The 21257-nt window shown below is 61.7% G+C and overlaps 2 protein-coding genes across 6 annotated transcripts; one reads left to right on the forward strand and one right to left on the reverse strand.

Annotated features, from left to right (window-relative positions):
- The first annotated feature begins 64 nt into the window (after positions 1-64).
- On the forward strand, positions 65-3449 carry THOC3 (THO complex subunit 3). The gene is made up of 6 exons (XM_056502271.1): positions 65-287; positions 616-772; positions 1502-1706; positions 2040-2201; positions 2290-2390; positions 2719-3449. The coding sequence occupies exons 1-6, from the start codon at positions 105-107 to the stop codon at positions 2880-2882; spliced, it is 972 nt and encodes a 323-aa protein (XP_056358246.1). The 5' UTR covers positions 65-104; the 3' UTR covers positions 2883-3449.
- Positions 3450-4407: 958 nt separating this feature from the next.
- Positions 4408-19749, reverse strand: CPLX2 (complexin 2). Of its 5 annotated transcripts, XM_056502274.1 has the most exons (5): positions 19591-19749; positions 15133-15230; positions 6645-6752; positions 6002-6177; positions 4408-5839 (listed from the first exon to the last, which is right to left on the reverse strand). In XM_056502274.1, exons 3-5 carry the CDS (start codon positions 6673-6675, stop codon positions 5642-5644), a joined length of 405 nt encoding a protein of 134 aa, XP_056358249.1. In that variant the 5' UTR covers positions 6676-6752; positions 15133-15230; positions 19591-19749; the 3' UTR covers positions 4408-5641. The 5 variants fall into 5 exon arrangements, with proteins under 5 accessions (XP_056358249.1, XP_056358251.1, XP_056358252.1 ...); XM_056502276.1 differs by lacking the exon at positions 15133-15230 and having other exon boundaries at positions 19591-19731; XM_056502277.1 differs by lacking the exons at positions 15133-15230; positions 19591-19749 and adding an exon at positions 9036-9097.
- Positions 19750-21257: the final 1508 nt, after the last annotated feature.

Below are 21257 nucleotides of genomic sequence, written 5' to 3' on the forward strand. Positions count from 1 at the left end.
GCCAGGCCGGGCGCGGGGAGCCGGCGGAAGTGGCGTCAGGCGCGGCGCCGGGGCGGGGCGCGCGCGGGGGCGGCGGTGCCGGTGGCGGCGGCGGCGGCCCCGCCATGGCGGTGTCGCCCTACGTGCAGGCCATGCAGGAGCTGTTCCGCGCCAACACGCGCAGCCGCGAGTTCCCCGCGCACGGCGCCAAGGTGCACTCGGTAGCCTGGAGCTGCTGCGGCCGCCGCCTCGCCTCCGGTTCCTTCGACAAGACCGCCAGCGTCTTCCTGCTCGAGAAGGACCGGCTGGTGAGATTCCCCGGCGTGGTGCGGATCGGTACAGGAAGCCCTTGGGCACCCCGCGTGCGGGAGCTGGGGCTGATGTGCGGAACCGGGAGTGTCTGCCGGTGGTCGGTACCGGGCCTGGCGGTGGGTGCTCGGTGTGCACCGGGACAGGAGCACCGCCAGGGACCGCGCAGGCCGGGAATGGAGCCGGTGCCTGGCGGGGATTCCCTATTCTGGCCGGCCGTGGGCGGGACGTGGCTGTGTCCCAGCGGGGATGCAACGTGCTGGGATGTGGGGCGGGAGTGGGAGCAGAGCTGGACGCATCCTCACATCGTCTGCCCTCTCCCTCCAGGTAAAGGAGAACAACTACCGGGGCCACGGGGACAGCGTGGATCAGCTCTGTTGGCACCCCAGCAACCCTGACCTCTTCGTCACAGCGTCAGGGGACAAAACCATCCGCATCTGGGACGTCCGCACCACCAAGTGCATCGCCACTGTCAACACCAAAGGTGAGTCCCTGCCTTCCCAGATGGGTCCCGGCAGGACCTCAGCTGTGTGCGACCCATCTGCAGTGGCACAGAGCTTTGAACCTTTCCTGTGGTCATTTCTGGTTGGGACGTCTTTGCTAACTGCTTTCTATTTGTGTTGCACTCATTGTGTGAGAGCTGATTTACTGTAGGGTCAGGACTGGTTGAACCACTGAAATATGGTGCTGGCTGTTAAAATGTCCTTTGTACTTGTCTCTGGAGTCAATGGGCTGTGAGGCTGGAGTTTGGGGAAAAGCATGTTTACAGAGAGCCATGGTGGAAATAAAAGTTTGTGTGGATTCAGAAAAACAGTTTGAATTCATGTGATGCTTAACCCAGATACCATCCTTGCTCTTGGAAATGTCCAGTTTTGAGCTGAGGCTGAGAATGGCATTGTAAGGTTGTGTAACAGTAACCAGCCACGTTCTTCCTTTATTCAAAGGTATTTATTTTTGGCTTCTGCTTTTTCTGTATCTCAGAGATGGCTGGATTCAGAGGATCTTTGACTTGACTTTGTAGGTGATTGCTGTGGTCCCATCTTGGCTGAAATGGGGTGTGGTATGTTGTTTCCAACCTGTACTTCTCACAAGTTTGGTTTTACTGGATAGCTGCTGTGCAGGGTTTCTGTGTTAGATTGAAGAACTGGCAGTCTGTCCCATTTGAGAATGGTTTGGAGTGGAAGTGGGACCTGCTGCCTTTCTGTCCCTTCAGGTGAGAACATCAACATCTGCTGGAGTCCTGATGGACAGACCATCGCCGTGGGGAACAAGGATGATGTGGTCACCTTCATTGATGCCAAGACTCATCGCTCCAAAGCTGAGGAACAGTTCAAGTTTGAGGTGAACGAGATCTCGTGGAACAACGATAACAACATGTTCTTCCTCACCAATGGGAATGGCTGCATCAACATCCTCAGGCAGGTGCCCGTGGCTGCTGGTGGGAGGGGTGGCTGGGCTGGCTGCAATCATTTGCAAGTGCCTTTGCTGCTTTTGGAAAACCTGAGTCCCACATCCCAGCAATCCTTTGCCCTCTGGTGGGAATGACCTTGCCTGGAGCTGAGGTTGCCACAGTTGTGGGCTGGGCTCAACTCCCCGAAATGGTCCTTGATGCTTTGCCTCATTCACTGGACACTCAGTGTCTCCTGCCTTGGCAGGGTTTGCTTCCAGTCTTTGTGTGCCTCATGCCTGTCCTGCTCTAGGGAATCCCTGTGCTTCTCACTGCTCCCTACCTTCTCCCTTCACTTCCACAGCTACCCAGAGCTGAAACCCATCCAGTCCATCAATGCCCATCCTTCCAACTGCATCTGCATCAAGTTTGATCCCATGGGGAAGTACTTTGCCACAGGCAGTGCTGATGCCTTGGTCAGCCTCTGGGATGTGGATGAGCTGGTGTGTGTGAGGTGCTTCTCCAGGTAGGTAGAGCTGTCCCAAAATTGTTTTCCCTCTCTGTGGTGGCTGTGGTGGCAGTGCCTCACTGTCTGCTCCCCTCGCTTGCTGCAGGCTCGACTGGCCCGTGCGGACACTGAGCTTTAGCCATGATGGGAAGATGCTGGCCTCAGCATCAGAAGATCACTTCATTGACATTGCCGAGGTGGAGACAGGTAATGGTTTTATTTCGGGGAACAGCAAGGAGGGAATTGGATGGAGAAGTGCTGGTGGAGATGGGAGGACACAGGGAGAATCTGTCTCCTAAGGAAGAGCTTTACTTTGCAAAGCAGAATGCCATAAGGGGGAGCCTCTGCTTCAGTAGTCTGTGGTAGACATGCCTGTCATGTCTGTACCTTGTCACTGGGTGACTAAAAGGCGCTGGAGCAGCGTTGGTGCTGCCTCTCCTCTCTATTGAGGGAAGCAGCAGGTACTTGGCTCTGGGGAGGTGAGCAGCAGAGAGTGCTGGAGGCTCCAGGCTGACATGGCTCCTTTTCCATGCAGGAGAGAAGCTCTGGGAGGTGCAGTGTGAGTCCCCCACCTTCACAGTGGCCTGGCACCCGAAGAGGCCGCTGCTGGCCTTCGCCTGTGACGACAAAGATGGCAAATACGACAGCAGCAGGGAGGCTGGCACTGTCAAGCTGTTTGGGCTTCCCAACGACTCCTGATGAAGCTGCTGCACCTGAGGCAACACCTGCCTGCTCTTGGGGATGGGAACTTAGATAGCATAGGTGGGGCAAGGAGCTGGCTCATCTCCTTGCTGGCCTGGTAGGGCAGTGACTTCGAGCTCAGCTCGTTGTGTCCTGCTCTTAGGAGCTTTTATAAACAGGCAGCTGTGTGCTGGGGAGAATTAGGGGTGCTAGCAGGGCCTCCCTCTGCCACCTCCTCCCTGGGGTGTGGAGGGCTTGTTCCAAAGGCAAGTGGCCAAAGAAAATCAATCACTGAAGGTGGCTGCTGAGGACCTCCCATGGGAGGTGCTCTGCTTTGACCAGGCTCCCCAGCAGTGATGAGATACGTGACTGTCCCCTTGTCCCCAAAAGCCTGGTGGCAAGGGCAGCTGTGGGAGCACAGCCTGCCTCTCCCCCTCCCAGACATCCCATGTCCCTTCCCTCCACTGGGGTAATGAGGGGAGGGTGGTGGGGTTTGAACTGGCAGATGTTTTCCCAGATGGGGTTTTTTTTAAAAATATTTGTGGTGTCTTTTTCTAATTTTGATAAATCCTGTTCTTTAACGAAGGTCCTGTGGCTATTTGGAGGGGGAAGAAGGAGGGTGCTGAGCTGCTCTCCCTTCCCTTGCCTCCTTCCCTTGGCCACAGCAAGGTCCTGGCAGGGGGGTGTGTCGAGGATTGTCCCTCTTGTCCCCGCTGGCTGTCCCCGCTCTCTGTGTCCCCTGTCCTGCGCTGTCACCGCACCAGGGGGCGCTGCGTCCCCACGGTGGGGACAGGTGACAGCGGGGACCCTGCTCCGATGGGGACATGGGGGACGCTGCTGGTTCCCTGCCACGGCCACCTGCCCCGAGCAGACCCCTCCCCTGCCCTGTCCCCACTGCCCACGGAGGGCTGTGAGGATTTCTCCCCACCTGCACCGTCGTGCCAGGTCACAGAGCCTGCCTGCAATGGAGACCTTGCCTGTGAGATCTCTGCTGTTTCCTACTCTCATATTTCCTTCTGACAGAAGCTTTTCTGGGTGACTGCTCTGCTGATGCCGCCTGGGTAACAGCTGAGCTCTTTGCTGGTAAATGATGGCACATCAGTCAGAGCTGAGGCTGGCACCAGGCTGAAGCCTCACGCGCTGTGCCAAGCCTGGGCAGTGCCAGGGCCTCTGCCTTGGTGTGGGGGCAGGAGGTGTCCCATGCCCACAGCCTCATGCTCCTCTTGGAGTCATAGAGGGCTGTGACCCTGCAGAAACAACCCTTGGACCCCTGGGTATCCCAGTCATTCAGTGAGGGAAGTCCTGAAGTCAAGGGGAAGGGGAAGAAACCCTCATGCTATGAGTGTGGGACATCCCTTTTGTCTTGTCCCCAGCCCCAGAGAGGACAGATGCTTGTGGAGTAGGAAGGCAGCAGGAATGAGCAGGACTCGGAGCCACATGTGGCCACATGTGTGATGAGCTGCCAAGTATCAACCCTGAGGTTGGCAGGGTGAGGGAGCTGACATGGGGGCCCAGGAAAGCAACGGATGAGAAGATGCCGGAGCAATGTACAAATCCCTTTATTTTATTAGTTTGTCAAAGACTAGTTCGAGCAGGATGGTCACAGCATGTCTGTGGGGCCCCGAGCTGCTCTCCACCTCCTGGGAGGGCCCTGGTGAGCGGCTGGGGGCCGTGGCTGGGGGAGCACAGGGAGCGGGGAGCACGGTGCGGCGAGAGACGGGCCGGGATGAGGGTGTGCTCCTGCCTCGCCCCACTGGGGTGCGAGCAGCAGCTCCTGGGACATCCCGGGGCGCTTGCCCAGGGATCCCTTCCCAGGCCTAGGGACCCATGTGTCCAGCATCAGGTGAGGGCAGCCGGGTGCTCCCAGCCCGGGACGGGCCCGGCAGCCCTCGGCCCCGCGCTGGCTTTATTGCAGGGGGCAGAGCGGGGGTCCCAGCAGCGCGGCGAGGGGCGCCGCGGGTGACCCCCGGGGACAGCGGGGACTCGGGGGTGGGAGTCTGAGCAGCGGACACGAGGACGCATGGAGCGACGGGGCGCACCCTGGCACAGAGACACTAATGCGAGGACGGGGGCCAGCGGGGCCAAGACACAGACGAGCGAGCGGCGGGGACGGGGGGACGAGGCAGGGGGGCCCCTGCCCCGCGCGTGCCTTTGTACACGGTCGGCGGAGCGCGGCGCCCGCTCCTCCCGGTGCTGAAGTATTGCAGTCTAACTGATATGGCTTTAACTATGGGGCCAGAGATGCGGGGAGGGGGGTCCCCTCCAAACCCTCCGATGCTGGGGCACACCGGGCAGCCCCGGGGGACCCCCGTGCCCGACGACCGGGGATGGGGAGCTGCGGGCAGGGCGCCTGGCTTTGTGCTTTGGGCTTGGCCCAGGGCGGGAGGGGGCAGGGGGATGGCAGTGTTGGGGACAAGGGCAGGCGAGCAGAGGCCTACTGGGGTCCCCTGGGAGAACAGAAGGGGCAGGGCAGGGGGCACGGGGAGCCACCCCGGGGGGGCCGGTAGGGCTTGGGTGCCCCTAGCCTGCCGCGAGGTTACATCAGTGCATTTGGTCCCGGTTCGCCCTGTCCGGCCAGGGCTGCTCCCCTTTGGCGTGGTGGGGGGGGCCCTGCCTGGACGGGACGGGGCGGGCTTTTGGTCTGGTTGGGGGACAGGGCAGGAGGGGATGGGAGGGGGTGTGGGGACCCCCTCTCCGGGGCCAAGGGAACTGATGGAGGAGTTGTAGGAGAGAGGGCGCCCGTGCCCCAGCACCCTATGGCAGGGTTGACGGTGCTGTTACTTCTTGAACATATCCTGCAGCGGGCCGGGCAGGTACTTGAGGACCGTGTCCAGGATGCTCTCCTCCTCCTCCTCTTCCTCATCCCCACAGCCTGCTGGGATCGCCTTCTTGGGGCGCGTCAGGCTGCCCTCACACGGCTGCTCCAGAGCAGCTTTCTCCTCTGCTTCCTTCTCCTCCTTCTTCTTCAGCCCGTACTGGGAGGACACAGGCTCTCAGCAGGGCAGGCAGTGGGCACTGTGCCCCGTGCCCGTCGCCACCGACTTGGGCCACCCTCCTCCCGGCCGTGCCGGCTCCCTGTCCCAGCCCCACCCCGGCTGCCACGGGCAGGGGCGGGCACAGGGGAGGTGTGTGCCCACCTTGTCACGGATCTGCTGCCGGACTTTCTCCCGCTCCGCTTCCATGCGGGCGTGCTTGGCTTTCCGCTCCTCCTCCTGCTGGCGCAGGGCTTCCTGCCTCTCCTCCTCCTTCTTCTGCGCATCGGGGTCCTTCTCCTCCTCGCCCCCCAGCATCTTCCCCATGTCCTTGGTGGCCCCTGCGCATAACAAGACCCTTAGTTGGTCCCCAAGGAAGCTGCAGCCTGCTGCTGTGCCAAAGCCTCTGCAGCGGCAGGGAGGGCAAGTAGGACATCCCCTGGGCCACCTGTGCCGAAGTGGGTTCGGGAGGCTGTGGGGATGGGGAGTGCCACAGGCTGACTGTTCTGCCCTAGTTCATGTCAGCTGGGGGAGACGCCAGCAGCTCCTTCTTCAGCACCCAGGGGACCCGCCGGGGATTCCCACCTAGTGGCAGAAGAGCCAGGATTCCCCAGCCAGCCGCTGACGGCACTGGGAATGGGAAACCTGGAGGGCTCCAGCAGCAGCTCCCCACTGCCAGGATGTGGGTGTGTCCCTCTGGGGGTGGCTCTCTGTCCCCTTGCCATGTCCCTCCCACTGCACTACTGGAGTGCTGGGCCAGCATTGCTCCCGGAGGAGGCACCCTGAGGGGGGAACAGCTCCCACTCACCGCCCAGCGCTTGCTTCATGACGAAGTCCATGGTGCCGGTGTGTGCGTGTGGCTAGGCCAGTGCCCAGCGCTCATCCACCGCTGTCCGGGCTTGCTGACCTGGGCCACCTGTGCAGGCAGAGAAGGACAGAGTTGGGGATGCCATGCCAAGGTTCCCTACTGCCCAGGCTGAGGGATGGAATGATCTCTGGGACTGCACTTCGCATCCTCTGCATCCTCAGCCCAAGTGCCTTCCAGGATGGGCAGAGGGAGATTCTGGGGTCTGCAGGCAGAGTGACTGTGCCTGCTTCCTTCAGCCCCTCCCTACATCCCTTCTGGCCTTGAGGACCTGTGGAGGCACCAAGGAAGCGAATCCAGAGGGATGTTCCACCTCAGCACTGCCCTTGTTTTGGCACCAGGAGTCCTGGTGTGCTGCCTGGGGGCTGGGATGGGGACCCATCATGCACCGTGTACCCTTGTTTTGTGGGAGGGGGTGACAGACCTTGTCTGGGGGTGCCAGCGTGGCGCAGCCGGACCCGGGGTGCAGTGTGTGCGTGCGTGTGCCTACGGCAGCGCGAGTGCTCTGCAGAGGGATGGGGAAGAGGCTGTTGGCAGGTTGCGGCAGTGCTTGGGGGCTGCAGGGGTTGCAGGCAGCAGCCTGTGACTGTGTGTGTGATCCCTGCGGGTGCTGCGGGTGGGTGACACCGCGCAGGGGCACTGCCTGTGCAGGACGGAGCGGGTGTGCGCCGTGTCTGCGCGCAGGCTGTGTTTGCTCAAGAGGTGTGTTTGCGGGTGGATGCAGGCTGTGTTTGCATGGGGGGTGCGTGCACACACGCGTGTGGACAAGTTTGTGGGGCTGCAGACTGCGCGTTCCCCCGTGATGTGAGGATTTGCCGCCTGTTTGCAAGCTTTGAGCGTGTGCGAGTTTTGGGGTCTGCGGGCTCTGCGGATGTGTGTGCGCGCAGGTTTGCGGGCTGTGTCTGTGCGCTGGGTGTTTGTGCTGCGGGTGTGTGCGTGTTTGCACACGGGGGGTGTGCTGCAGGTTGTGTTAGTGTGAGTGTGGGGGGTTCTGTGTGCAGGTCCGTGGGTTTGCAGGCTGCACGGGGGGCTGTGCACACCAATTCGCAGACTGTGTCGCGTGTGTGTACGTGTGGGGGTGTTGCAGGCTGCTTGTGCGCTCCGTGTGCGTGTGCATGCGGGGGATTAGAGGCGGAGGGTGTGTGCGGGGGGTGCCCGTGCCCCCCACGTGCCCCGTGTGAGTGGGGTGCTGCAGGCTGGGCTCGGAGCCTGGGGGTGCAGTTTGCAGCGTGTGTGTGTTTGTGTGTGTGTGTTTGTGTGTGTGTACGTGCCCGGTGGGTGCCGCAGCCCCGCGGGCACCGCCGTCCCGGCTCCCCGGAACCTCACGGGGGCAGGGGGGGCTTCACAAGCTGTGACCCCGGGAAGTTTGGTGCTGCCAACCCCGGGACACCCCGCGACAACGTGGGGGGGTTTCTCCGGGCAGTACAATACTGAGCCCTGGGACCGCACCGGGGGCTTGTGGGGGGCCGGGGACGGGGGAACACTGGAGAGCACAGGGACACCGGGGCCGCAGGCAAGGTGCAAGGAACACGGGGAGCAGCGAAGCACTGGGGTGGCGCGGCGGGGGGGCTCGTAGCGATAGCGGGGTACGTGGGGGACATCGGGAGGTGCACGGGCGACGCAGGGGGAACACAGCAAACGGGGGAACACCGGCAGGCACCGGGATACCGGGGCCACGGGGGCTGCAGAGACGCGGGAGACACGGGGGGGCGCCGGGAAGGCGGGGGACAGCGGGGACACGGGACGTAGCGGACACCCGGCATGCGGGGGACACCGGGACCGCAGAGGGGTGCGGGACGCGGGGGGCGCGCCGCCGTGAGGGGCGGGGGAAGGCGTGGGGCGCAGGCACCAGGAGGATGAGGGGGGAACCCGGGTCGGGGGACACGCACCGGGGGCGCAAGGGACAGCGGGGACAAGAGGGAACGCGGGGACACGGGGAAGGCGGGAACCGCGCGGAGGGCGAGGGTCGCGCAGGGGACGCGGTGCCGCTGGGACCCCTCACCCCCCCATCCCACCCCATCCCGGTGTCTGCGGCTCGGGGCCCCGCCCGCCGCCCGGGGCCGCCCGGTGCCGCAGCGGCGGCGCTGTCCCTTCAGCACCGGCACTCACCGGCTCCGCCGCCGCTCGCCGCTGCCGCCGCTCCGCCCCGCCCCGCCCCGCCGCGGCCCGGCCCCCTCCCGCCCCCGGCGGCACGCGTGGGCCCGCCCGGAGCGACACCCCCCGCCACCGCGCCCGCCGGCCCGGCCCCCGCGGGGGCGGCGGGATGCGGGACCCCTCCCGGGAAACGCCGCACGACCCCCGGGGACCCGTCCCGGGGAGTCCCGCACCGCTCACCGGAGGCCCCTCGGACACCACCCCGGCTCCGCAGCGCAGGGACGGGGCGAGCGCCTCCCGCGCGGGGTTAATGATTCACCGCCGCGGCAATTAACGGGAGAAACGAGGCATTCATCAGCCAGAAGGGCCCCTAGTCCCGCGCCCCTACGCTCCCTCACTCGACCCCCGACCCGCAGCACCCCGGCCTCCTCTGCAGCGATGCGGGGCGGCTGCGGGAGTTTAATTAAAGTCCCTGATAAATCATGTCACCCTCCCTCCCCCTTCCGCCAAGAGCTGCCGCTCGGGGGCCTCAGCTTTGGATTTTTGGTGCTGATCCCCCCGCGGGGCTCCCAGGGTGGGTGTGGGTTGCCCAGGGAGGGGATGCCAGAGGGGGTATGCGATGGCATCGAGGATACAATACTCGCGGAGCTCAGAAACCCCTTCAGCGAAGGGTTCCTGGGAAGGAAAGGGGGTGCATCACCCTTCCTGGCCCCCCCGCACCTGCCCGAAGGGAGAAGGGCTCCTGCAGCCCCTCCTGTGTTCATCCTCTGCAGTGCGGGACGGGACTCCCGGGTCTCCCTCCCTTATCCTGATGCACAGGGACGGTGTGTGCTCCTCAGAGAGGCAGCTGGTGCCTCCTAATTGATCCAGCCTGGGTTCTTAGAGACAAGATGAGCCCTGTTGCGAATCACATTAGTGGTGCTTGAAGCAGGGCTTTGGGATAGCTGGAGTTTAATAGTGAGGCTCTGGAGTAGCAGCGTGCGGGGGCCCAGAGGTTGCTGGAGAGGGTCTGGGTGCAGGGTCCTTTCAGGGATGTCCCCCCCTAAACGTGGGAGGCTGCAGGGAGCTGGGACAGGCTGCAGCTGCCCCCACAAACCCCTTGAGGTGGGCTGCAGTGGGAAGGCTGGGGGTGATGCAGGATGTGGGGGGACAACTCGCAGCCAGGGGGGCCAAAACTGCCACCTCCCCAGAGACGCGGCAGGGACAGATCTGTGTGCGCACCCGCTGCCAGCTCCTGCCTCAACGCACGGCCGCTGCCACGGACAACTCAGCACAGGGACAGCACATCAGGGACTCGTCCCTCTTGTTCATCCACCCTCACTGCTCCCAAAAACACCCCCCGGCGCAGCCCATCTGGATCAGCCCCGAGCCCTCAGCCTGGCATTGACCAACAATTGACCTCCCTTCTCCACCTCCAGGGTAAAAAAGCCTCTTGCCCTCGTCCCCAGCCCCGCTCTGCCTGCTGGCAGCTGGTGGGACGGGCATGTGGGCGGCGAGACAGGCCTGTGCTTGGCCCGTCCGTCTGTCCGTCCGTCCGTCCTGCGGCAGCCCTGCTCCGGGCGTTGACGTCAGCGCTCCCGGCAGCCGGGCGGTGGGCGGGCGGCACCGCTCCTATTGTATTAAAAATAATACAGCGGAGCACAAATTCATTACAGATAAGTGTGACAGCCAGGAGGAATTAACGAGCCCGTCTCTCAGCGCCTGACAAACGCCTCCTTTTGTTCCTGGGATGGGTCCTTGAGTCTTTCAATCTTTGGAGATGCCTCGGCTCATTAAGCACATCCTCCTCCAGTAGATCCCAGTGTGCCAGAGGACTGCTCCCAGTATGAGCTGAGGCCAAACTGGCAGGGACATCCCTGCTGCCACTGCCCAGTGCTAAGTCGGGCTTGCCTTTCTTGGGATTCCGTGGCCTGGAGTACTATCCCCAAGGCCTGACCCCACGTGGGGTGGCCAGGGGGAGGTGGGCGAAGCAACCCCCATCCCTGCTGCTGCGGGAAGCACGAGGCTCGTGTGAGCTGAGGCCACCCACCCCAGCACTGCAGCTGCTGGTGCCCACAGCACAACTGCAGCTGCCAGCCTGGTGGGCACCCAACTCTGTCCTGCTGGCCAGGATCTCGTGGGAAGAGCAGCCAAGGGCTTGTCACCAGCCCTGGGCATTGCCTCCTGCCCTTCACACCCCTGCTCCTGGGACAGAGATGGATCCAGGGGACCTCCACAGTCCCAGAGCTGAGCTAGCTCTGGCTGGTGTTAGGGAGATGCTCCTGGTGCTTGTGCCCAGTGCAGGCACTTCTTTAAGCCCAGCTGTTCCTGGGCAGTGTCACCAGCTGGGTGGCTGCCTGGAGCAGCTGGGGGAGGCAGGAAGGGAAGAGATGTGGAGAGGTGTGAGGAACTGGGGTAGCAGCACCGTAGCCAAATGGAGGAGGAAGCTCCCAGCACCGCCAAGCCCTGCAAGTCGCCTCCGTGGATTTAGCACAGGTGCCAGGGCCCCAGCAGTTCCACTCCATGCTGGCGCCCAGGGAGGGAATGGGGCTGGCTGGTGCCACCACATCGGCCACAGCATCTGCTGCCAGCAACGCCTGAGTGGCACCTGCCTGCTGGCATCGTCCCCATTGTCCCCTGACTGCCAGACGGGGACCCTGCAAAGTCACAGCCTCTGCGGGCCCTCGCAAAGCTCCCAGGCAGAGGGAATATCTGCGCCCATCCCTGCAGCACTGCCAGCCTAGCCTGCCCTCACCCATTAGCACAGGGCAGTTATTTCACTTATCCGCCCCCCAACATCTTTGCAGAAAATAATTATTGGTCCTTCTCATTGCACCAAGGGATTAAAAGTGGTTAACTCCATTTCCAAAGGCTTTGTTATGTTGGTTTTCCCTCAGCTGCTGCACAAGGCGATTTCCACAGTGCCACTTAGGCAGCTTTTATCAGGTTGTCTTCTGGAGGTAATTGGGTTTTTCAGGAGCCTGTTTAAAATTCGTAACCCAGCCTCTTAAACAAAACAAAAACAGCAGCGGGGAAAAGAGGAAGAGGCAGTACGAAACATGCAGCAGCTGCAGCCTCTGAAGAGCAGCTCTGGTCCCTTGGGGCTGGCACCCGGCAGGGACAGGGACAGGGACAGGCACCAGCCGTGCTGTGCAATCAGTCTGGAGACAGCCCCTCCAGTCAGCGGCTGGACACAGACTGCTCAGGGACAGGGGGGACCCGGGGTCATTCCCTCATGCTGTGCTCAGGGTGAGGAGGGTCTGTGGTGCTCAGAACCACCCACAGTCCAGTCCCTGGGGCTGCTGGGCCACCACTCTGCCCCTGCAGCAAGTCACAGACACCCCAGCACCCACTCACCCATGTCAGACACGGGTGTGGACGTGGTCTCACTGCTTGCTCAGCACGCTCCAGGAGCCTTGGGGCTGGTGGGGAGGGAGGTGGGCTCATGCCACAGACCGACCCCAGCCCCACCATGGTGCTCCCAGCTCTGGGAACAGCACTGCAGCAGGGCCCCCTGAGCTCACCAGAGAGGGATGGAGCAAAAAACCACCTTTATGGGGTGACTTCTGCTAGCCCCAAGCTCTGAGGGTCTCCCTGGCTCTAGGCTTTGCTGGCTGGCTTGGAGCGGGGATGCTGCTGCCCACCCTGTGCACCCCTGCAGCCAGAGGGGCTCTGGGCTCTCTGCAGCTGCTGCTGCTCTCCTGCATCACTGCACGGGTCCGTCTGCATTAACACCCACCTGCATTGCTAGCACAGCCCTGCCACCGTCACTCTGGCTGACCTGTCTGCCCTCTCCTCGCTGGACAAGGGGTGCATTGGGCACCCCCAGCTCAGCCCTGCCCCTCTCCGTGCCGTGTGGGCTGGGGAGCGAGTGGGTGGCAGGGAGCAGATGGTCGGTGGGGCTGGATCTCGGAATTGCACGCAAGGAGGGCCATCCCTGAGGGGCCACTCATGGGAGCTGGCTGTGAGCTGGTGTCTGTGGGGCCCCATCACACACCTGCTCCTCGGGGAGGCTGCGGCTGATGGAGGGATGGGGTGAGGAGAACACTGAGCCCCTGGTTTCCAGCTGCTCCCAGCATGGTGGTGTCCCAGGAGGATACCAGAGAGAGAGAGGGGTGCTCCCAGTGCTGCTCACCCCCGCAGAGCTCCCTGAAATGAACATCTACACCTACATCTGTGTCACAGAGTGGTGCAGGGGATGAATCTCCCAGTGAGACCTCCCAAGGAGACAGGCACTCAGCTCCAGGCTTCAGCTAAGAAGACTCCAGAGTGGCTGGGATGCCAGCCATGGTGTAACCAAGCACCTTGGCTTTGCCACCACGGCTCTGTGCCCTGTGATGTGGAGCTCTGCTCACCCAGCCCCAGCCTCAGAGCCACCCAGAACTGCAAGGACTCCACATCCTGTGAGCGCTGGGGCACGCCAGGATGGACCTGTGTGTGCCAGGGGGACCCTGCTGGGATGGACCCTGCACTTGAGTGCTGCAGTGGTGACTCCTCATCCCCGCAGCTCCCGACTCCCAGCGTGTGTCCGGTGCCTCTGTGCCATGCATTATTAAACAGAGGCACTGCAGCCCCTCGCTGTTTATCCTGGTGTGGCTGTGTGGGGACAGGCTGTGGGAGTCTGCTGCACTCAGCCACAAGATTTAGGCTCACTGCAGGTCTGGCCAGTTCCCCAAACAGGTTTATGACCCCTGGGCTTACTCACCCAGCTGCTTCCAACCCCCCATCCTGTATAGGATTGATCCCACCTCCCTGTGGGATAGACACTGCGTTCAGCCTTGGTGCTCTGACCTAGGCTGCACTGCCCTGCCCTGCCCACACAGCAGGTACAGCATTTACATCCCGATCGCCTCTACAAGGGCACATTTGTGCCGAGTCCACCCCATCAATATTTATGGCAGGCACGCACACCCGCGCAGCTCTGCAGGGCTGGTGCGGAGCTGAGCTGGGCACAGCACACCAGACACTGCTTGGGAAGCAGACAAAACCCCCTGAGCCCCTCTGCTGCCTCCACCCCACCCTGTGCACACCCTGATTTTCATCCTTGCCACACTGCCAGGGCCAGTGCAGGCACCAGTGACTGAGGGGGTCAGGACTGTGTGGGTAGTGCATGCACAAGGATCATCTCCTGGCTCTGTGTCAGGATGGGATTTGGGCACCCACTCCCCACAGGAAGCCTCAAAGAGGTTATACCCACCCTCATTTCACTGACAGAAAAAAGACATGGAGGACAAGGGCATGATTGGCTCAAGGCTGGGCATCCAGGTCACGGCAGAGCAATGGCAGCCCCTGCCTGTCCCCCCTCCAGCCAAAACACCCTAAAATATGAGACCCTTGGCACTGCTCCAATGAGGTTCAGCCTTATGCTGATAGAATGCTGGTTTTGCAAAATCCTGTAAGCTCTATGGGGCACCTGAGCTGAGGATAGACTGGGGTCTATCTGTACCACCAGTGCTGGGGAGAGGGAGGAAGTGAGGAGCAGGGATGCTTGACTCCAACTCCCAGCCTGGCTCTGGGACAGCGCCTGCCTTCTGTGGGGGAAGCACTCACTATATCCTGTGAGAGAGGGGCTTTGGGAGCCCAGATACCCCACAGCCTGGGTGACAGAGCCAGATAAGGGGGGCAACCCCAGAGACACCCTGTCCTCGATGGCAGCAGATGGCTGCATGGTGGGGCGGCTCCCTGGCAGCGTGGGGGGAGACATCTGGGTGCCTGGGCTCTGGCCAAGCTGCAGCTCGGTGGGAGCAGGATGAGCCTGAGCTGCCCTGGCTGGGGAGGTGGGGAGGAGTAGCTGGGATGGGTGTGGGGCTTGCTGCCACCCCAGCTGAGACTTCCCCCAGCCTGCCTGTGCCCGGGGTTTCTGCTGTGGCGTGACGCCGGACAGGCACCGTGCTGCTCCAAGAGCTGCTGGGGCTTGGGCCAGAAAATTCATTCTTGGCTGCTTTCAGTGGGGTTTGGCTCGTACCTTTCCCATCTGGGGGCTTTCAAAGGGAGGAAAAAAAAAAAAAAAAAAAAAAAAAAGAAGAAGAAAGAAAAAAAACCCTTGGCCCTGTGCCACCTCCACAGTCACCATCATGGTCTCCAGGTGGGACTGTGCCCAGCATCTGCTGAGAGCCTGAGCTAGTCCTCACTCCTGTGGCCTCTGCCTGGTCCTGAGCTGTTTTAGGTGCCTCTTTCCCTGCATCAAAGGGTCACCAAGATGAAATCCTCCCCCAATCTTGGGTGACCTGAGAGGCTCCACTGAGGTAGCCCCAGGTGGCACCTCTGAGCCTCCCCGTCCATCCCATGGCTGTGCTGTGCCCCCCATACCACAGGGAGTGAAATGGCCCCCCAACCCAAGAGCCACAGTGCTGCCTACCTTGGTGTGTGCAGCACCAGGAGCCTGCTGCTTCAGCACCTAACGCAGGGGGACAAGGAGCTCGTGGGGGTGGCTGGGCATCGCAGGGAGAGCAGGGCCTGCAGAGACACCAACAGAGACAGCATGAGTGCCTTGGAGGGGCCACAGGGGGCATAGACAAAGTGGAATCAGTTGATGGGTGACAGAGCACACCACTGCCTGCTGCCCTCTCCTCCACCTGGGTGGGTTTGTGTAGTCCCTGCATCCCGATCTCCAAGGATGGCAGCAACTTGCTGCCAAGAGCCACCATCTCCCTGCAGGTGGGAGCCCAGCAGGGTGTGCAGAGGGTGACAGGCTGCAGGAGATGGCAGCTCATCACAGTCTTTGATCCTCTTCTGGATCAGGAGCCCCCGCTCTGCTGCTGGCAGAGGGCTCCTGGACATCTCTGCAGGTACCTGGCAGTTTGGATGCCTTCATTAAAAATTTAGAGGGCTCTCAACTCTTTAAGGGTTTTAAAATTTCTCATTAACTCTGCTTTCCTTAGCTTGCACATGATGAATTTCTTCTTTGAAAAACATAATGGCAAGTTAAAAGAAGCCACCAAAAAAAAGTCCTTGCTCAGATCAGCAACTGGAGGAAGCCTGATGTTGATTTGGGCTCTCCCCTCCTGTTGGACCTCAGGAAACTTCTGTCTAGGGATCTCATGTCGTCCAAATGTCCTTGAAATCCCCCTGTGATGCTTGAGGAGAGGCAGGGGGATGCTGGCCTGGGCAGGGGCTGCACAGGGGTCTGGGTACCAGGGCTCTGGGTGCCACACTGGCAGTTTGTGGGGTCCCTGTGGTGTGGCTTGTGTCACTGTGACACGTGCCATGAGCGTGATTTCTCCTCTGCAACTCGAGGAGCAGGTTCCCAGGGAAGTTACAAATTCATCATGACTTCAAGCAAAAGCTTTTCCTCCACCCTGGGGAAGGAGGGAGGCTTTGGTAAATTGGAGATAAATATATGACCCAAGGGAGCCAGGGGAAACACAGGCAAACACCGACGCTGTGAAGGAGCAGGGGTTGGGATGGATGCAGCCTGCATTTTTAAAAGCTTTACAGAGCAGGGATGCCTCATTCCAGCCCTGGAAGCAGAAGACACTGACAGCCCTTGGGAACAGGGTTTGGTTAGATTAGCTGTGGGAAGAGGCAAAGGGTCCCCAGTGGGAGCTCCAAGGAGACCCCAGAATGGTGCCTGGTGCCCTGGGAAATGCAGTGCTAAGAGCTCAGCCTGGAAAAGGCTCAGCAGCAGCGTGAAGGTGACCTTTGCTGGGGACAACCACTGCCTCCTTTGGGATGTGGGAAGGCTCTGGAGCAGGGTGAGACAGGCTGCAGAGAGCTGCAGGGGTGTGTTCCTGGGGGCATCTGGTTTGTGCCAAGGAGACAGCTGGGCTGGGACAGAATCAGTTTGGCTCTGCTGGCCATGGCCTGGGGTGCAGAACAGCAGATATTTATTTGCTGAAACCCCAGAGGGTGGGAAGAGCAGGAACACCCTGCCCAGGTACCCGAGAGAGTGCAGAGTCCTGAGGGGTGCTGCTCCAATCACTGCAGGGTATTTTTTATTTCAGCCAGAACAAAGAGTTTTTTTAATCTCCTTTGCAATAGGCAGAGCCTGACAGTACCATGGAGATGCATCTCACCTGGACAGCTGCACCAGCTCAGTCTGTCTGTCTGTCCAGGCAGCCAGACACCAACCACAGCCAAAGCAGAGGACAAGGAACAGCAGAGCAGGGTGATGGTGCCAGAACATCCCCAGCTCCAGAGACAGCAGGCATGTTTTGATCCAAGACACAGTATCCAGGGAAAACTTAATGCTCGAGATGAGAGATTAGTGAGTCCACAGCTCTTCTGCTGTGGCACATCCAGCTCTCAGCACCCTGCTTGAATAGCTGAGTTTGTCCAAGTGTCTGAGAAGAGGGGGGGCTGGGGAAGGAGGAGGGTGAGCAGTGAGAAACTCAGAGCACACCTCAAAGCACTTCCCCTGCCTAAGGGCAGGGTCTGCCTTGGGTCCGGCACCAGTTTCCTGTCTGGGCAGCAGGTGAGAAGGTTCAGAGTCACAATGTTTGGGGAAAGTCTGTGCTGGCAGTGCACTGTCCTGGCCCTCACACAGGGATGCAGAGGACACCAGGCAGCCCCCAGAAGCATTCCCCAGTTGAGGTCTGTACCTGAGCTGACCTGCCTTGCCTCCAAAAAGCACATCCTCAGCTTCAAACATCTCAATACCTCTTGCACAATTCCTCTAGCCTCAGGTCTGGGTTGCACCATTGTGGGGCTCTGGGATTTGACTGAGATGAGCAACGTTTCTGAGCCTCTGGTGAGTGTCACAGCAGGGGCTGGTGACACCAGCTAGGGAGGGATGGACCAGCTGGCCTGGCTGTGTGCAGGAGGAGCAGGAACCTGTGGTGCAGAACAACATGGCAAAGGTAGCAGTGGCACCTGGCAAAGCACTGGGTGACATAGTGAGCCTGGAGAGCCCACAGCTGGACAAGGCAGATGGCCTGGGTCTCTGCAGCCAGGAAAGCTCCGTGGGACCAGGACAGGCAGAGGGGAAAGCTCCTGGGACGAGCGAGCAGAGAGCAGCCCGCAGGAGCACAGCTTGTTTACCCTGGCTGAGCAGGCCTGATTGCTCTCTATAAATACACCCGGAGAATAAACACCGGGGAGGGAGAAGGATCATTTAAACTCGAGGATGATGCTGGCATAAGAACAAATGGGAAGGCCTGGCCAGGAACACACAGAGGCTGTGGGCGAGAGCAGAGATCCTCTGGCCACAGGGAAGGTCCTCTGGATCCAGCCCTGGCTGTTGGGGAAGTGTGTGATGGCCGAGGGCTTGGGCTCGGTGCCAGTGGGAGAGCAGCAGCCTGGGCTGCAGTGACCGTGCTCTCCTGCCACACCAGACCTCCTGAGCTGCAGGCCACGGGGGCACACTGGTGCCCAGGGGTAGGAGAGGAGATGTGCCACACTGCCGGTGGTCACCACCTCTCCCCCAGAGGGTTTTTCCACAAGACTGGACCTTTGCTGGGCCTTCTCATCTCCAGAGCATAAACCAGGCTGGGCAACTCAACACAGCTCCCCTCGGCTCCTGGTATGGGCCTGGTGGGCTGGGCCTGGCAGCAGCCTCTGCAGAAACCCAGGGAAGAGCCAAGGTGTGAACCACAATCATCCTCCAGTGCTGTGAGGTGTTCTGAGCTCTGTCTGCTCGGGGTCATTTCAATACTAATGTCATCACGCAAGGCAATCGAAGAAACAAACACTCGGCCCACAGCCAAACGAGACTTTGAGACATTTTCCTGTGCCAGTTTGTCTCAGCTGAGCCATCTCCAGTTTCCCCAGGAGGGTGAGGGTCAGACACTGAGCAGAGCTACTGGATGGGGGCTGAGCTCCTTTGTTTCCATACTGGAGCCTTTCCTGGCAGCCCCTGGGATCCTGCAGCCTCAGAGGCACAAGGGCAGGTTTGGCAGGGAGGACACTTCTCTGCTCCCTGAGCCCGGCCCTTCCTTCCTCATCCTCTATTTGCCAAACCCAGCACCTCAGCCTGACTCCAATCACTCCAATTCCCCCAGCAGCCCTGCCATCAGCTGCCACCACCACCGAGCCCGGCTGCTAGCAGGGAGAAGCCCTGAGCCCTGTTCTGAGCGACGGTGCCAGCCCTGCTTCTGTGCTCTGACTCACCGCACTGCCAGCCTCGGGCAGCGGCTGCCCGGTCACGCTCGTGCCATGCGGGTGGCACTGCCACCGCGTGCTGCCAAGGCCTGGGTCACGGCAGCCACCTGCCCGTGTGCTGCAGCGTGGGGCTGGGGGCACGGCGGGGAGAGGGGCTGGAGTGTGGGGCTTAGGAGTGCAGAGGGGAGAGGGGCTGGATCTCAGGGGACAGGGAACGGTGAGGCTGGAATGCTGCACGAATGGTTGGACTCAGCCGTGGAGAGCAGGCTGGAGGAGGGAGCCGCTGATGGGGAAGAGCCCGGCAGGTACCGGAGATGCCCACAGCAGAAAGGTGCACGGAGCCTGCCGGCTGCAGCCGGGGGTGATGGCGGGATCAGCTCGCATCCTCTCCCTGCCCACAGCCCCGCTGTGCGGAGCTCCCCCCGCAGGGGATTTCCAGCCACGGAAGGGGTGTCCGGGGGTGACAGCCCTTCTCCTGCCATCCCCTGCCCATCGCCGTGTCCCCCCTCCCCAGACCTGCGCTGGGCGCCGCTCAGCTCTGCATCTTGCACCGGCACCCCGCATCACCTGCATCCTTCCCCGCACCCCGCATCACCTGCATCCTTCCTTCCCCGCATCCCGCCCCGCATGCCGCATCCCGCGGCTCCGCGGCCGCCGCCCCGTTATATAAGCCGGCGGCCCCGGGAGGCTCGGGGGCCGATCCCCGCGCCCGTGCCCGGCCCCCCCGGGCTCTGCGGCACGGCGGGCCCGGCCCGGCCCGGCCCGGTTCCGTACCCACCTGGCTGGCTCGGCGCGGCTCCGGTGCGCCCCGTCCGCCCCCGGCGCGGAGAAGGAGCCGCCGCCGGAAGGGAGGCGGGAGCCGTAGCGGTACAGGGGGGGCCCGGTGCTGGCTCCCCCTCCGCCGTACGGCCTCCCGGGCGGGGCCGCCTCCGTGCCCGCCTCCGGACCGCCCCGCGCCCGGGGCGGCAGCCCCCGGCCCGGCCTTCCGCCCCGGTACCGGGCGGGTTCCCTCCGGTACCCGCTAATTGCTCCTCCGGTACCGAGATGCCCTCCCTGCTATTCAACCATCCGCTCCCTGCAACCCGGCTATGCCCCCTCTCACCCCGCATCACCTCCCGTTCGTAGCATCCCTCCCGGTACCACTTGTGCCTACAGTTGCTCCTCCAGTGCCATGACAGCCACCCCAGTGCGTGGCCATGTCTTCCAGTACCCCATTTCTTGGCCATTTCTTCAGTACCCAGCAATTCCCTGGTCATCCCCCTGGACCCCCTGGACCTGCCAGTTTCCCCCCATCCAGGAATTCTTTTGAATATTTTCTGTCTCCCCTCAGGTGCTTCTCTGCTCCCCTGAGTTGGTGATTCCTCTCCCATGGCACTGCCAGGGGTCTCTAGCCAGGGCACCTCTGGGTATCTCAGGTGCCAGCAGTGCTCCCCAGATCAGAGATCCCTGTTGCACAAAGCCTTTGCCCAGGTTCTCTGCAGGGTGTTCCGAGGATGGGGGTGATGAAGAGCTTTGAGCCCGCCGGAGCCTGCAGGGCTCACAGCAAAGCCGAGGGGAGCAGAGGAGCTGGAGAGGCTGGAGCACTGCAGAGCTCTGGGATGGGATATGGGCAGGCTGGCCATGTGCTGCTGCACGGCGTAGGGAGCCGCAGAAGGAGGGAGTGTGAGAAGAGCAAGAATTTGGCCATAGAGGTTTTAAGAAGCCAAAACTCTGGTTCAGGGATTGCTGCAGAGCATGGTCAAGAGGACTGCAAGATCCCCACTGGCCTGAGAAGCTGGAACTCATCCTCCCCTGCCAAGTCCCTCTCCAGACCACTGTCCTTGTGTTCCTGGCAGGCAGATGAGGCCCTTTCCCCCCTCTTTTTCCTCCTAGGTTTTGTTTTGGGTTAGTGGGTGCTCAGAACAGCTCCCACCAAGCCTTGGAGATGCTCTGGAGTTGGTGCTGTCTTGGGTGGGCTCCTTGCATTGCAGCTTGTCTTTGCAATCTGTTTGGCCACTGTGATCTCTGATTGCTCTCTGAACAGGGAGGCCCTGTCTCTACCTGCTGAAAAGGGGGTGAAAGACAGCTGTGTCTTAGCTCAGCACCATGTCCCCGGGGGAGTCTGCTGCTCGCATGTCCCACCCTGGGGAATCCTTCCTCCACCAGGGTCAAACGCGGGTCATCCCGGAGCCACCTCCGGTTATCCCTCCCTGCTCCCGCCGTGCTGCTCGTCACATCCCGCAGCAGCTCACTGCACCACTCCTCCTTGCAGGGCTGCTGCGGGATGGAGAGGCTGATGAATAAATCAATCCCCCTCGGTGCTGAGGCTGCAAAACTTGGATGTGAGCAGAGGAGCAGCGCCGGGGCTGGCGGCCTGACGGCCGGGGTGGCACCGCTTGTGAATTCCCCCCATGCAGCCGCTGCAGACAGAGCTGCTGCAGCCAAGTGGGCAGCTCTGATTGCCTT

Source organism: Oenanthe melanoleuca, chromosome 13 (assembly GCF_029582105.1).
Source record: "Oenanthe melanoleuca isolate GR-GAL-2019-014 chromosome 13, OMel1.0, whole genome shotgun sequence".
Lineage (NCBI taxonomy): Eukaryota > Metazoa > Chordata > Aves > Passeriformes > Muscicapidae > Oenanthe > Oenanthe melanoleuca.

Bases quoted from the DNA above. Each gene is read 5' to 3' on its own strand.
- THOC3 (XM_056502271.1), top strand. From the start codon at position 105: ATGGCGGTGTCGCCCTACGTGCAGGCCATGCAGGAGCTGTTCCGCGCC. The intron at 288-615 runs GTGAGATTCCCC...CTCTCCCTCCAG, and splicing joins TGCTCGAGAAGGACCGGCTG to GTAAAGGAGAACAACTACCG. The intron at 773-1,501 runs GTGAGTCCCTGC...CTGTCCCTTCAG, and splicing joins CGCCACTGTCAACACCAAAG to GTGAGAACATCAACATCTGC.
- CPLX2 (XM_056502274.1), bottom strand. From the start codon at position 6,675: ATGGACTTCGTCATGAAGCAAGCGCTGGGCG. The intron at 6,178-6,644 runs GTGAGTGGGAGC...TGTTATGCGCAG, and splicing joins CATGAAGCAAGCGCTGGGCG to GGGCCACCAAGGACATGGGG. The intron at 5,840-6,001 runs GTGGGCACACAC...GTGTCCTCCCAG, and splicing joins GGCAGCAGATCCGTGACAAG to TACGGGCTGAAGAAGAAGGA.